Below are 15,504 nucleotides of genomic sequence, written 5' to 3' on the forward strand. Positions count from 1 at the left end.
GCCTGGACGTGGCACTGTGGGGAAGGTGGTCCTCAGGGATGCTGTGCTGCTGGGCTGGGCGGGGGTGGGGCTGAGGGTCTTCGGCTTTGCTTCCTAGCACAGCGGTGGAGAGGGAACCGGGCCTTGAGAACCCCAAGGACCTGCTAGCTGGGTATCTAGCCCCCTCATCACCCCCAGGTCAGGTATTGCCATCCACGTTTAACCAGTGGGACCTGGAGGCTCACCAAGGTCTATGGGGCTGGTGGTCAAGGTCAAGGTCTCCTGGCCTCCGAGGACCAGCCCTGAGGCCTCTGCAACTCTGCCTCTCCAGGGGCCTCGATGGCACAGGGTGGGCAAGGGACCATCACTCTCAGAGGCTCTGGCTGGAGCCCTGGGTGAGCTCCCTCGTGGGGCAGGTGAGCCCAGGCACTGGATGGGCTAGGCTTGCTGATGACCCCAGGTCAAGGGCCCAGGGAGGTGACATCGTGGGCTGAAAGGCTCAGAGCTGGTGTGGGCTTCAGTAGGAAGAGCCCTGGGGAGGGGAGGCAGGGGAGACACAGTGGGAGACTTCTCGCAGAAGAGACCCGGGAAGGGCAGGCAGGGGACACGGGGCACGGGGGCAAAGGCAGCTCCAAGGTACCAGCCTGCCTGGAGGCCAGACCCAGGGCGAGGGCTGGCCAGGCAGCTGGAAGACCACGCGCACCTGTGGGCCCGGCTGGCTGCCCTCAGGCGTGATTCCACCTTCCCCTTGACGGGAGTGGGGTGGCCCTGAGACCCACACACAGGGCCGCTGGGTTGACGGACCAACCGGGACGTTTCCAGTGACCACAGCCTTCGTCAGTCCCCCTCCAACCCCTTCAGCCAGCACAGCTGAAAAATAACCAGGGTTTGGCTTCTCTTTCTTAAAGATTCCTAAGACTCTCACCTGGAGGTGGGCGCACGGAGAGGGGGTGAGCAGCCATGGTGGGGGGTGCAGAGTGTGGGGGACCGCAGCTTCTGGGCGACTTCAGTTCTGAGCCAGAGTCTGCACACAAGCTGGCGGGGGGTGGGCACAGGTGTTGGCGGAGCTGCTGCTGTGGTTCTCAGGTCCACGTTGGTGCAGGACCCACAGACCTCAAGTGAGAGATGCTAGAAAATAAGACACTCTTGCCGGCAGTGCTCAGGTGCGATGGGCTTGTCAGGCTGCACTCGGGGGAGTCAGCACCTCCTACACGGAGGCACAGACACAAGGCTGCAGGGGTCGGCTCTCCCACTTGCTTGTTTTTCCAAGCTAGACAAACACCTGGTTTAGCAATTAAATTCAGTAAAATTCAGGGTCCTTTCAGAGCAGAGGGAAATTCATCTCTTATGAGTCATCCAGGCCCTGGAAACCACAGGAGCTCTTCTGTGTTTTGAAATTTGTCAAAAACTAAGATTCCCCCTGGAGACTTACTTATACAAATACAACAGATTACGTACAGTTAGCAGGTTCTTCCTCCTTTTTGGGGAGAAGGGGGTTAAATTTTATCGCCTCCTTGTTTTTAAAAAAAGTTAAATTTAAGGTCTCATCTCTCAGTTTAATGTACTATATACATCAAACTATGTTTCATACTGTCTATGTTTACGATAAATTTAAGGTCTCACCTCTCAGTTTGATATACCGTATTCAGATGGTTTAGAGTATGTCTAGGAAGAGAGAAATTAGCCTGTGCCCCAAAGAGTCACAAAGTACAGAATCGTCTTCATAAATACGTGTAAAATTCTTGTGAAGATAGCAGGGGACTGTCCAGGTTTTCTGAGGCATTTTTCAAAGTGAGTCAAGGCACATAATGTCCACCACTGTGAGGACACATGTTCTAAACTTGGTGCCTCTAATACAGCCCATCCGAGATGTGGCTTCATGGCTATTGTAAAACTAAATGTGCCGAATGAGGGTCTGCTTCTGAGCTGAAGAAACCACAGGACCTGTAAACATCATGCAGATAATTAAAAATATGAGCTATGAACACAAGCACTTTATTTTAAAAAGCACACAAAGAAGATAGCGTCAATTCAAAAGTGTTTCAATGTTCCCATTTTGGATCGTTCAATCAAGAACCTGTACACCTTTGTGCCCAGAAGCTAATGCATCAAGAGTCTCTACCAAGGAAACTGAATTCTAAAAATTATTATGACTGTCAATCATTCTAATTTCAGCATTTGTATAAAAACTTAGAGAGACTAATAATAACCAAGAGCTAAAGATTCTTTTTTAAAAAGTTTTTATTCCAGTTTTATTGAGATGTAATTGACATACAGACTGTATGTTTCAGGTGTACAGCGTGATGATTCGACTTAGTACGTCATGAAATGATTATTACAGCTTAAATGAACATCTGTCATCTCATATAGATACAAAATTAAAGAAATAGAAAAAAATTTTTTCCTTGGGGTAAGAGCTCTGAGGATTTACCCTCTTCACCACTTTCATGTATAAAGTACAGCAGTGCTAATTATATTTATCATGTTGTACATGACATCCCTAGTACTTCTTTATCTTATAACTGGAAGTTTGTACCTTTTGACCACCTTCATCCAATTCCCCCTCCCTCACTGCCTCCTCTGGTGACCACAAATCTGACCTCTTTTTCTGTGGGTTTGTTTGTTTGTTTCTGAAGTATAAATGACCTGCAACACTGTGTTAGTTCCTGTTATACAACATAGTGATTCATGTTTCTATGCATTTCAAAATGATCACCATGGTAAGTCTAGCTCTGATATATCACCAAACAAAGATATTACATGATTATTGACTATATTCCCCACACTGTACATTTCATACCCGTGACTCATTTATTTTGTAACTAGAAGTTTTTACCTCTTAATCTCCGTCACCTATTCCTCTCATCCTCCCCCCCCTTCCCTCTGGCAACCACCTGTTCTCTGTATCTATAACTGTTTCAGTTTTGTTATGTTTGTTCATTTGTTTTGTTTTTTTTAGCTTCCACATATAAGGGGTAACATACAGTATTTGTCTTTTTCTGTCTGACTTATCATCTGCCCAGTTTTTTAATTGGGTTGTTTGTTTTTTGATGTTGAGTTATATGTGTTCTTTGTATGTTTTGGATATTAATCCCTTATCAGATATATTATTTGCAAATATCTTCTCCCATTCAGTAGGTGGCCTTTTTTGTTTTGTTGATAGTTTCCTTCATTGTGCAAGTTTTAGTTTATGTAGTACCATTTGTTTATTTTTGCTTTTGTTTCCCTTGCCTGAGGAGACATATCAAAAAAAATATTACTGAGACTGAGGTCAAACAGCATACTGCCTATGTTTTCTTCTAGAAGTTTTATGGTTTCAGGTCTTACATTTAAGTCTTTAATCCATTTTGAATTTATTTTTGTGCATGGTGTGAGTGAGAAGTCCAGTTTGATTCTTTTGCATGTAGCTGTCCAGTTTTCCCAACACCGTTAATTGGAGAAGCTGACTTTTCCTTATTGTATATTTTTGCCTCCTTTCTTGTAGATTAATTGTCCATATAAGTGTAGGTTGATTCCTGGGCTCTCTGTTCTGTACCATTGATCTATGTGTCTGTTTTGTGCCAGTACCATGCTATTTTGATTACTGTAGCTTTGTAGTATAGTCTAAAGCCAGGAATTGTGATACTTCCAGCTTTGTTCTTCTTTCTAAAGATTGTTTTGTCTATTTGGGGTCTTTTGTGTTTCCATACCAATTTTAGAATTTTTTTGTTCTAGTTCTGTGGAAAATGCCATTGGTATTTTGATAAGGATTGCACTGAATCTGTAGATTGCCCTGGGTAGCATGGTCATTTTAACAATATTAATTCTTCCAATCCATTAATACGTATATCTGTCCATCTATTTGTGTTGTCTTCAGTTTCTTTCATCAGTGTCTTACAGTTTTCTGAGTACAAGTCTTTTTACCTCCTTAGTTAGATTTATTCCTAGGTATTTTATTTTTTTGATGTGATTGTAAATGAGGTTCTTTTCTCTTTCTGATAGTTTGTTGTTAGTGTACAGAAATGCAACAGATTTCTATATATTAATTTTGTTTCTGCAACTTTACCAAATTCAGAGATGAGGTTTTTTGGTGGTGTCTTTAGGATTTTCTATGTATGGTATCATGTCATCTTCAAACAGTGGCAGTTTTTTTGTTTGTTTTAATGAGAGCCCTGGGTCACACAGCTGTCTTCTTGCTGTAACCTCACATGGCAGAAGGGACAAGGGAGTTCTCTGGGGTCTCTTTTGTAACGGCACTAATCACCCCCAAAGGCCCTACCTCCGAATACTATCACACTGGGCATTAGGTTTCAACAGACAGGTTTTATGGGGACACAAGCATTGGGTCAACCCAGCAGGATGCTCGCAGGACAAAACAGCCATTCCTTTATATGTCCTCATCCTTTTAGCCCTGATGCAGGCTGCCCTGGGAAGGGCATGATCTCAGGTGAGGCTGACCCTGAAGAAGCTGACAGTTGGAGACCATCTGCTGACTGCACAGCTCACAGCTGGGCAGCAAGTCTTTCCTTGAAGAGGGATCTGAATGGGACATCTCTGTGTCTACCAGAGTCTACCTCTTGAATAGTGACAGTTTTACTTCTTCCTTTCCAATTTGGCTTCCTTTTATTTCTTTTTCTTTTCTGATTGCTGTGGCTGGGACCTCCAATACTACGTTGAATAAAAGTGACAGTGAGCATCCTTGTCTTATCCCTGACCTTAGAGGAAATGCTTTTAGCTTTTCTCCATTGAGTATGATGTTCAAGAGGCATAGACTCTTTGATGTAAACAACTTTATCAGTTTGTCCAGGTCTGTTTAATATGCACACAAGGAAAATGCACTTGTTCTATAATTTCTTAAAAAACAGCAAGTAAGGAGTAGATGCAGTAGCTGTAGAAGGAAAGAGAATCAAAAAGTCTTTCTATTCAGGGACTTTCAGATCATTGGAGAGTAGACAATTCCCTTCCTGCTCCTCCAAGCTTTGCCCTACAGATGATGTTTTGTTCTCAGACCCACTCATGTCAAGGCTTATTTGGCCATTAGATTTCTCGTCTGTCAGATGCACAGGTTCCACTAGCATTGTTAGTGTCAACATTTCTATTTTCAGCAAACGCTCTACTGGCAACCTTATCAGGATTAGACCCTTTGTCATATAGCTCGTACTCTGCTTTGCTCTTCCATCCTCCAAGAAGTCCAATAACTTCTACTTTACTTGGCTGTGTATTTCTACAAACTCTAATCCACACTTCTTTACTGGCATGATTTTCAACCATGCCTCTTGTTTCCTCTTCAATCGATGGCGCTGATTTACCTATTTCACACAAAATTCCCCTTGTCTAGTTCTAAACTGTTAAGGCCAGCGACTTTAACAGAAGCAGGGCAATGCCCACCGCCAGTCATTATGCACAGTAAGCATTACAACCGCAGGTCATCTAGGCTGTCCTTGACTGGCCCTGTGCTCTGTTCTTCTAGTGACACTTTTGGAGATGTCAGTAAGGGGTGTTGATCTTGCAGAGGCCACCACCAGGACAATCAGACTCCAAGCCACTAGCAAGTAAAGCACTTCAAATAGGTGGTTACAACTTCAGGCATTTTGTCAAACAAAATATTTAGCTTCAGTATAATGGTGGCAATTTTCACGGACATTTTAACCTCTTCCTACAATGCTCTCCACTGAATCAAATGAGGAAATTGACCATCTCAGGGTCTTCATCACTATTTTTGGCTCTGGAGAAATTTTGGAGCTCTCTTTGATGTTGGCAAGCCCATCTTCTTGTACTGGTATACAGCTGCCTGAAAATCTTCTCTTTTTCCTGATAAACGTTCACATTCTGAGTATCCAGTCCTTAATACCAGCTGACCTTGGCAGCATTTCTCTAGCATGAAACTGATTAGCTCTGCACTTTTTTTTTAATGGCCTTGACCTCATTAGCGCTAACGGGCATCACAATTCTCCCTGGAGAATTGTGTCCACAGGCAAGAGCTGTGTTATCATTTCACACCCCTGAGTCCTCTTCCAGACCACATTCATTGTCTTTAGGTTGCCCTCCGGACCCTTGGTTCTGTGTTAGTGCCCCTAGAATTAGAAAGAATGCAGTTTGATGAGTCGCAGACTTTAACCGATTTATTTTAACTCGATTTCTTTGGTGAGGGCTTGCTCTCTAATTTTCAGAAGTGTACTTGGGGATTATTTGGGGAAGAATCTAATCTATTGTTTGGGGTATCGTCTGATCTAGTTTGTCTCTGGTTCTCTTTTAATGAAGAAAGCGGGTACAGGAAGTAGGCTAAACCAGACGTCATGACGTTATGTTCTCTTTTGCAATTTATACTGGGAAAAAGTTGTCAAGGTTTTCATATTTGGGGGGATAAGCTTTAAACAACCCCTGCACCCAGAACTGTGGTCCGTAGACATGTTGGGGGCCTGCTGGGGCCCGGGAGCTCACTCACTTCCCATCTGCGTTCAGAACATGACGAATACGGTGGTGAGGACCACGCTGAGGAACGACCTGTCCCCAGAGGGCATCATCCATCACCTGAAGATCCTGAGCCCTATCCACTGCGCCTTCCAGAATGACCTCCTGACGTCATCGGGCTACACCCCGGAGTGGGGGTAAGTGCAGAGGCATCTCCCCAATTCCCTGCAGCTCACGTTCCTCCCAGCACCATCACTTGGGGGTTTCTTTAGGGTTTTAATCACTTGAGGACCATTCTGAGAGACTGAACATACAAAAGGCAGTGGCCAAGACTTGATTAATAACTTCCTATTTTTCTCAAACAGTAGGTCTACTGGAACAACAGCAGGAAAGGAATACAGACTCCTGGTGCCTGCCCGCTGAGGGGCTCCGAGCCAGCTTCCCTAGATTTGTCCCCATCTCCAGTTTAGAACCAACCAGGGAAAGCCACATCTGTTCCCCTAGCCAGTCACGTAGGACGCTCCCATCAGGGCACGCCTTTCTCCCCCTTTCCCCTGTGAAGCTCACCCCTCCTCTGCCTGCCTTTGAGTCTCCACCAAACTCTAGTGACCGGGGCTGACCCCAGCTCTAGCCAGCTCAGAAAAAAAATAGCCTTTCTTTTCTTGTTCTCATTTGGGTGGTCTTCTTTTAATTCCATCTTTCTTTGGAGTATTTTGGGGAGAAATGGGAACAGGACGGTCAGAGAAGCAGACCCCCGCCCGCAAATGCTCCCTCTTGCAGGGTTTACACCGTCATCGAGGACCTCCATGGAGCTGGGAGTTTTGTCACTGAAATGCAGTTATTTATTGGAGACTCTCCTATTCCTCAAAATTATACCGTGTCTGCCAGTGATGATGTCAAGATTGAAGTAGGGCTCTATAAACAGAAAAGCAACCTCAAGGTGGTCCTGACCGAGTGCTGGGCAACGCCATCCAGCAATGCCAGGGACCCGGTCATGTTTGGCTTCATTAACAACAGGTAGGGGTACCCACACCCTCTGTGTAGCCTTCTTTGGACCCTCTGAATTTCCAGACACGCATGGATGCAGACCCGGGTTTTAGGTGGCACCCTCAGGAGACCCTCCTCTTGGGAACCAGAGATCTAGCCATCCTTGCCTTCTTGTAGCCTAGTGGGGATGCTCCGTGTGCACTCAGGTGCACGGTAAGGAAACTCACCTGGGAACAAGGACAGGAGGGCCAGTTTAGAACTAATGAGTCACTTTGTCTCTTCCCAGCTGCCCTATCCCCAATACACACACGAATGTGATTGAGAACGGGAACTCCAACAAGGCCCAGTTTAAGCTGAAAATCTTTTCCTTCATCAACAACTCCATAGTCTATCTGCACTGCAAACTCCGCATCTGCATGGAATCCCCTGGAACCACGTGCAAAATAGTAGGTGTTTTGCTGTTCTAAACCTCTGGACTCACCCTCGTTGTTATGAGGAGGGTTGCTCTGTGATCAGAAGCCCAGGGCCTGGGCATTTCTGGGGCCAGACTTCAGGGAGGAGGTGCCGGGCCTTGCAGACTTGGCCCTTAAAAGACATGAAATGAGGTTTTAATGGTGGGCAGTCCTGGGTGAGGACCAGTGTCGCTGGGGGGGCTAACTTGAGTCCTTCCTTAGACCTTACCATTCCACTGGCCATCACATCAGACCTTCCTTGTCATGGTGCTGTAATGCTTCTCCTTCGAGGTGATCGAATGCATACTTAGGTGTAAAAATGTTATTTTAATTTGAAATTATTTTTAGCAAGTCGGTGGCACACTGCTGAATCCTAGCCACTAGGTTGTCTAATCGGGTTTTTGTTCTTTCCCGTTCAGCATTTATGCTGGGATTATGAACAACTTTACATTCTCATTTCCTCAGAACTTTGAGTTTGAAATGTGCTTTGCACTTCTGGGTTGGAGAGTTATTCTTCATCCACAGACAAGTATGTGAAGTGACTGTCATGTGTCACCTGTGGTTGGGGAAGCATGGAGGGCTCTGTTGGCCTTTGGTTCAGCAACCGCATATTTCCCTCTCCTTTGGGGACACGTTTGTTCCTGTGCTCCTTACAAAAGTTGGGCAGTTTTCCTGGGTGATCAGGGCCAACCATCAGTCAGGATGCACAGCAGAAGAAATCCAGTGAGCCCTGATTTTGCTGTCACTTTTTCTCAAACAGCAGGTCTACTGGAACAACAGCAGGAGAGGAACACAGACTCCTGGTGCCTGCCTGCTGAGGGGCTCTGAGCCTGCATCAGCCCCTTAGAAACCCTAGGGTGTTAATGACCACGACAGCTTTGACAGGGAGCGGCCGGTTCTCAAATTCTCTACACCATGAGCTTCACGTATTTCTTTCCAAGCTCCTCTAGGATGGGTGTTGTATTGGTTTCCTGGGGCTGCTGTAACGAAGTACCGCAGGCTGGGCAGCTTAAATAACATAAATCTACCCTTGCACAGTCTAGAGTCTGGAAGTCCGACCGAGATCAAGGTGTCGTCGGCTGGGCCGTTCCTTGTGAGGCTGTGGGAGAATCTGTTCCAGGTCCTGCTCCCTGACTGATCGATGTCACCTTCTCCCTGTGTCTTCACATGTCTTCCCTCTGTGCATATCTGTGTCTGTGTTCACATGTCCTCTTTTTGCAAGAACACAGTCCTATTGGATTAGGGCCACCCTACTGACCTCATCTTAACGCAATCATCTGCAAAGACCCTATTTCCAAATAAGGTCACGTCCACAGGTACTGAGGTTAGGACTGCAACATCTTTTGGGGGACACGATGCACCCTATAGCAGGTGTATGGTAGACAGATTCTATCATGTCATTGAAACTTTTCATCAGGCCCAGGTGTTAAAAGGAGCAGGTGTCTGCCGCGGGCTGTGGAGAACAAAGGGTGACTCTGAGACGATGACCCCAGGGGCCAAGGGGCCAGAGCTGGAAACTGGAGACAGCACAGGGGGCTACATCTTGCTTCCTCCAACCCTCCTGCTGCCCAGCCCTCCCCCATCCAGTTGGGTACCCTGCCTGCACAGCCCCGAGGCCCAGGTGGTCCAACCTCCCCCTTCCTCCTTCTCCCCTGACCAAGCTCATCCATCGTGACTTGACGTTTCCGGCAGGAAAGAACATGTACGAATCAGAGTATCAACCCTGATAGTGGACACATTTCTCATAAACATTGTTCAGCTAATTTGTACTTCTTCTCCTTTTAAAATTACAGAACTGCGACGACTTTAGGTCGCTGAGAAATGGTGAGCCCTCTGCAACGCACCAGATGTCCTGGGGACCCCTGATTCGGTCCGAAGGTGAGCTGGTGACTTGGTTTAGACAACTAAACTTGGGTATTGATTCAGAAACTGCTAGCTGTCCCCAAATATCTGTTTTCTTCTCCTTCCATGGTAATAGAACCCCCAGTTTTTAGGGGACAGGTGGCTGCCAGGAATAAACACTATAATTCCCAACTGACCTTACAGCAAGAGTGGCCATATGAGTGAGCTCTGGCTAATGAGATGCAAAAGAGAGTGTCAAGTGACAACTTTTTTTTTTAACATCTTGATTGGAGTATAATTGCTTTACAATGGTGTGTTAGTTTCTGCTGTATAACAAAGTGAATCAGTTATACATATACATATATCCCCGTATCTCCTCCCTCTTGCGTCTCCCTCCCACCCTCCCAGCGCTCTAGGTGGTCACAAAGCACTGTGTGCCTGCCTTATAAACATCCGGTACCCACCCGGCTGCCTGACATTCAGGGGAGGCAGCCTCCATCTGGGGGCATGAGCACTGTGGAGGCGGGAGCTGGGAGCCCCAGGACACCGTGGAGCGAAGCTGCAGGGCCAGGCCTGGGCTCTGACCTCCGATGTTTATGCCAGAAAGAAATAAGCTTCCATTTTCTTTGTCGCTGCTATTTTGGGTTTTTCTCTTCCTTTCGGCTAAACCTAATCCCAGTTGACTTTCCTTTTTTATTGTTTTTCTTCCTAACTTGGATGGCCCCCCTTGCCCCTCTATTTTCCCATACAGGAACTTCCGGGTTTTGGATGCAGGGTGTAAACTGGGATGGGTGCGCTAACCAGGGCTTGGGAAGGGAGGTCTTCTTTTTTTTTTTTTTTTTTTTATGGTACGCGGGGCTCTCACTGTTGTGGCCTCTCCCGTTGCGGAGCACAGGCTCCGGACGCACAGGCTCAGCGGCCACGGCTCACGGGCCCAGCCGCTCCACGGCATGTGGGATCTTCCCGGACCGGGGCACGAACCCGTGTCCCCTGCATCGGCAGGCGGACTCTCAACCACTGCGCCACCAGGGAAGCCCCAAAGGAGGTCTTCTAAGCCAGTGATATTCAACTGCTGGTTCTCATCCAGAGGATTTTGGAAATGAAAACAGAAGTCCCAGGTCCCAGGCCGTGCCCCAGGCCAACCAACTCAATGTCTCTGGAGCTGGATTCCAGGCCCTGGTGTTTGCACCGGTCCTCGGACGATCGCTGGCCTGGGTCCTGGGACAATGTGCTTTTCCTATCCTCTTCATTGTCTTAAATGGCTGAGAACTGATGGATCTACTATGAAAGAGAATGTATGTGAATTGCATTCTTATTTATAGAAACAGAACTTCTATTTATTCGTAGATATTACAGATAATGTCAAAACCAGAGTGGAAAAAGCACTGGGTTTGGAGTCAGGAGGGCTGTGTTTAAATATAGGCTCTCATACTTCTGAGCTGTGTCGTCTTAGGAATATTCCTGAGTCTTCTGAGTCCCATCCAGCCATCCATCATTCCTCCATCCATCCACTCACCTACCCACTTATTCATTATCTCCTCTAACTACTGTATACCAGGCACTGTGCTTTTTCTCTATATCATAGGATTTATTCCAACAGTCCTACATACCTGGCCAATAAGATTACAGTAAATAAAAATCCTCTGTGAGGCTAAAATTTGTGATGCTGGAGCTAGGTTGCCTGGAGACAAAACTTGCGTCTGACTTTGGGCATGCTGCAGTTACCTCATTTGCCTCATCTGTAAAATGGGGACAACAAGGATGATGATGGTAATTCCTAGTTCGTACAGTGTGTTGTCCATAGCAATTACTGGTAAGTGTTATTTATTATCCTTCCTAAGCGGTAGCGCACTTCACCAACACAACCATTGCAGAGAACCGCAAACACAATAAGGGTATAGACGGTCAAGCTCAATGACAAGGATTATAATTATTCATTTTGTTCTTCATTCTTTCTCATTGTATTATTAGCTTTTTTGCTTCATAACTGTGTCATACAAATGTACAGAAACATCATTTAGAAACTTGGAATCTCTCAGCTGGTAGGCAGGTGATTACATTTTAATAGTGTGTAGTAACAGAAATACCGCTGGAGACACAGAGTGAAAAGAGGCTGGCAGACAAGTACCTCCGGGATTTTATCTCTGCCCCTCCCACTGGGCACCCATGACCTGTCCCCTGCTATCACATCACTTCTACTCTGGGGAAGAATGAGAACTCTGGGAGATCTCAGGGAACATGTCCAAGCTCACACAGCTATCACCTGGACAAGCTGGGCCTCTCCCAGCAGTTCCAGCCTTTTCCTAACCCACCCACCCTTGGTCTCCAGGGGCTGCCCTGGCTTCCTTTCCAGGCGTCAGTCCACCCCAGCCTTCACACCACGGGTGTTAGTTTTCTGGGGCTAGTGACACAGGAAACTAAGAATCACAAACCGGGTGGCTTAAAAGAACAGAAACTACTCTCTCACAGTCTGGAGACCCAAGTCCAAGGTCATGGCGTGGGCAGGGCTGGTTCCTTCCGAAGTCCCTGAGGGAGAGTCCGTTCTAGGCCTCTCCCAGCTCCTGGTGAATCTGGTCTGGCAGCCTTGGCTTGTGGTTGCATCCCTCCAGCCTCTGCCTCTGTATCACATGGCTTTTCCTGAAGGTCTCTGTCGTCTTACAAGGACACCAGTCGTTGAATTAGGGGCCTCTTCTGCTTCAATATAACTTAAGATGTCTGCAATGACCCTATTTCCAAATAAGGTCGCATTCTCAGGCACTGGGGGTTAGGACTCAACATACGTGTTTTGGAGGGATACACGTCAACACATAACACTGTGTGTTGGCAATTTTAAGGCAGCATCCAACTGGTAATCGTTCCTGAATCTGTGCTACCAACAAATCATGTACCAGCGCTGTAATTTTTGCACTTCAGTTTTGGAAATCATCCATGGCCATTTGCGTTATAGAGAACATTCTTTCTCACTCACTAGAGCTGCTGCTGTTGTTGTTGTTGTTTGTGGTACGCGAGCCTCTCACTGTTGTGGCCTCTCCCGTTGCGGAGCACAGGCTCCGGACGCGCGGGCCCAGCGGCCATGGCTCACGGGCCCAGCCACTCCGCGGCACGTGGGATCCTCCCGGACCGGGGCACGAACCCGCGTCCCCTGCATCGACAGGCGGACTCTCAACCACTGCGCCACCAGGGAAGCCCCACTAGAGTTTCTGTGTGAAGAGGTAGAGAACGTTTGAGATTAATGTCTGTGGGATCCTGAAATGTCCCAGTGGGAAGGGTCTGGAACAATTATTGAGGCAGCTCAGAAGTGAGGGGCCTGGGTGTCCCCAGAGAACAGCTGAGCTGGACCTCAGACCTCTGGAAGGACCTGGACCCTCTGGAAGGGGCCGGGGTTATATGTACCCTGCTCCTGGGTTATTTGCGTGGCGGGAGGTCCTTCATCACTTTCCCTCACCAAGGTGTGTCCCTTTCACAAAAGCAGCGACAGGTTAGTGTCTTTGCGAAAAGACTGATGATGTGCGTCACCACTGTGATATCACAGCAGCCCTGTGCGTGGTGCCGTCTGCTCTTGCTATCCTGGGGGAGGACCAGTGTCTTTTATTTAAGCATCTCGTCCATCATGGACTGCCAGGTGGTTACTATGTTTAAGGGAATACCCCCACTGATGGTGCGGGCCGCGTTGCGACACAGGCTCCCTCTCTATTTGTAAGCATCTCTCCTGGACCAGTAACCGTTCCTGGACCATGGTAACCAGTGGACGGCACCGGCCTGTGGACCCCACTCGGAGCAGCTCTGAGTCAGTGGCCAGTTAAGAGTGCTCGGCTGCAGGGAACAGAAACCCCGCTGGAGAGGCAGCGACCAAACATGTTCGGTCATCTCTGTAGCTGCCAGTCTGGGGCTGGGGCTGGGCTCCACGGGGCCAACAAGGGGGCCTCTTCTGCCTTTCTGCTCCAGCATCCTCAGGGCAGACAGCCCCCCTTGTGCTCACAAGTTGGTCCCCAACTTGAGGCACAGGAGGAGGGGGAAGGGTCCACTGTAGCACTGGAGGATGGATTTAAGATCCAGCCATGAAGGGGTTGTCAGGAAGCTGGTGCCCCAGAGTCTGGAGGCCTCAGGTTCCTTGGAAGGTTGCAGCCACTCCAGCAACCGTCCCCAGTATCCCTATCCCAGTGTGGTCCTCCCTCTGGAGGAGGGGGGTGCCCGGTTCCAGCTGGCCCACCATCCAGGCAGTCGGGTGGGAGCCTCTTCTAGGCCATTGTTGAATCACTTTGGTGTCTGCACTCGTCTGAGCTATGACTGTGAGACCCGAAGCAGCGGCCACTTCCGGAAACAGCCCCAGAAATGGAAAACGGGATCTCCAGTGTCCCTTATTGTCCAGGAATGCTTTCCTACCCAGACCTTTCTGATAAGCTCCTGTGGTAAAATTGAGATAAAATTCACCTAATATAAAGTTAACTGTTTTAAAATAAATAATTGGGAGGAATTCAGCACCTTCACCACCCTTCTCTAGTTTCAAAACATTTTCATCACCCAAAGTAGCTCCATGACCACAGGAGGGAGTGACTCCCCAGCCCTTCCCCTGCCACTGAAACTACCTGGGTTGGCTTCCTGTCTCTGGTTTCCCTAGAAACAGGGTCACACGACGATGTGAGACTGCTGCCTGTCCCTCAGCACAATGGATGTTTTCAAGGCTCGTCCATGTCGTAACCTGTGGCCAAATCTCATTCCTTTTATGGCCGAATATTATTCCACTGGGTGGATGGACCACATGTTGTTTATTCATTCATCCTTTGATGGATTTGGGGGCTGTTTCCCCCTTTCGGCTGTGCTGGATATGCTGCTATGTGGCCGCGTGTATGAGTATTTATTGAGTCCCTGTTTTCAGCAGTTTGGGGTCCAGGCTCTCCTGTGCTTTCCTGCCCCCGAGTGCGGGGAAGGCCGGCTTCCCAGTGCTGTACAGTGTGTGGGCACAGTGTGTCTCTGTGTGGGGCACGCTGAGGGCTCTGCCCCGACCTGGAGAGCCTGTGGCTCCCGTGTGGCCTCCTTCCTCTTGGTCAGTGATTATCCAGAACGTGGGCAGGCAGACCTGTCCTGGCTGCTGTGCTCTCCTGGGCTTGGGGCGGGGACACGGGCACGCTGAATGTCTGATGCGTGAGAGCTTGCTCCATCGCGGGTTCGTCCCGTCCCGAGCCCTCCATCCAGGGGCGATGCTGGGGCCCCGCTGGGACCAGGCCAAGCTGCTTTGGGCAAACCACCCACCTGCGCCTGTTTCATCCCTGCAGGAGAACCTCCAGCTGCAAAGCCGGGCCTGCGAGCCAGTTACCTGGTCCTCATGCTGGTGGCTGCCTTTGCCTTGGTGGCGGGGCCAGCTGCCCTTCTCATCATGCGTTACCAGAGAACGACCGGAAAATACAACCTCAAAACCCAGTCCGACAACTTCAGCTACCAGGTGTTCCACGAATAAGGAGCCCGGCTGCCCGCAGGTGGGTGAGGAGGGAGGCCCGTCTCGTCTGATGCACCAGTCCTGCCTTTGCCGCCGAGGGTGCCGGCACAGTGCGTCCCGGGGGGTTTGGCAGAGGGTAGATTTGTGGGTTTCGACGGCTCATGCCTGTGATACTGTGATTTATAATCAGAAATATATACTTGGTCTTCGCCCACTGCTCCTGGCACAGAGCTCCTGAAACCCTTGGAATTTCCTAAGTGCTGAGGGTGGTAAAGGTGTTTTTGTTATATTAGTGAGGTGACCTTTGGCCTGTGCCTTAGAATGGGGGCCGGTTGCTGGGAGAGACTGCCGTGTGATTAGAGGGCTAGATGTGCTCTGCTGAAGCTCCAGATAGGGGACGAACAGCGGTAACTTCAGTTC

General features: G+C 48.4%; 1 protein-coding gene and 1 pseudogene across 1 annotated transcript in view; one reads left to right on the forward strand and one right to left on the reverse strand.

The window, feature by feature from the left end:
- UMODL1 (uromodulin like 1) overlaps positions 1-15,105 on the forward strand; it is a 61,438-nt gene extending 46,333 nt beyond the window's left edge. The window contains exons 18-22 of the mRNA XM_024758408.1: positions 6,421-6,566; positions 7,150-7,386; positions 7,643-7,802; positions 9,602-9,686; positions 14,924-15,105. Of these exons, the coding sequence (XP_024614176.1) occupies positions 6,421-6,566; positions 7,150-7,386; positions 7,643-7,802; positions 9,602-9,686; positions 14,924-15,105 (810 nt within the window). The remainder of the gene's footprint in view (positions 1-6,420; positions 6,567-7,149; positions 7,387-7,642; positions 7,803-9,601; positions 9,687-14,923) is intronic.
- LOC112408573 (ubiquitin carboxyl-terminal hydrolase 1 pseudogene) lies at positions 4,803-6,256 on the reverse strand (annotated as a pseudogene).
- Positions 15,106-15,504: the final 399 nt, after the last annotated feature.

Source organism: Neophocaena asiaeorientalis, unplaced genomic scaffold, assembly GCF_003031525.2.
Source record: "Neophocaena asiaeorientalis asiaeorientalis breed wild unplaced genomic scaffold, Neophocaena_asiaeorientalis_V1.1 scaffold45, whole genome shotgun sequence".
NCBI classification, from domain to species: Eukaryota; Metazoa; Chordata; class Mammalia; order Artiodactyla; family Phocoenidae; genus Neophocaena; species Neophocaena asiaeorientalis.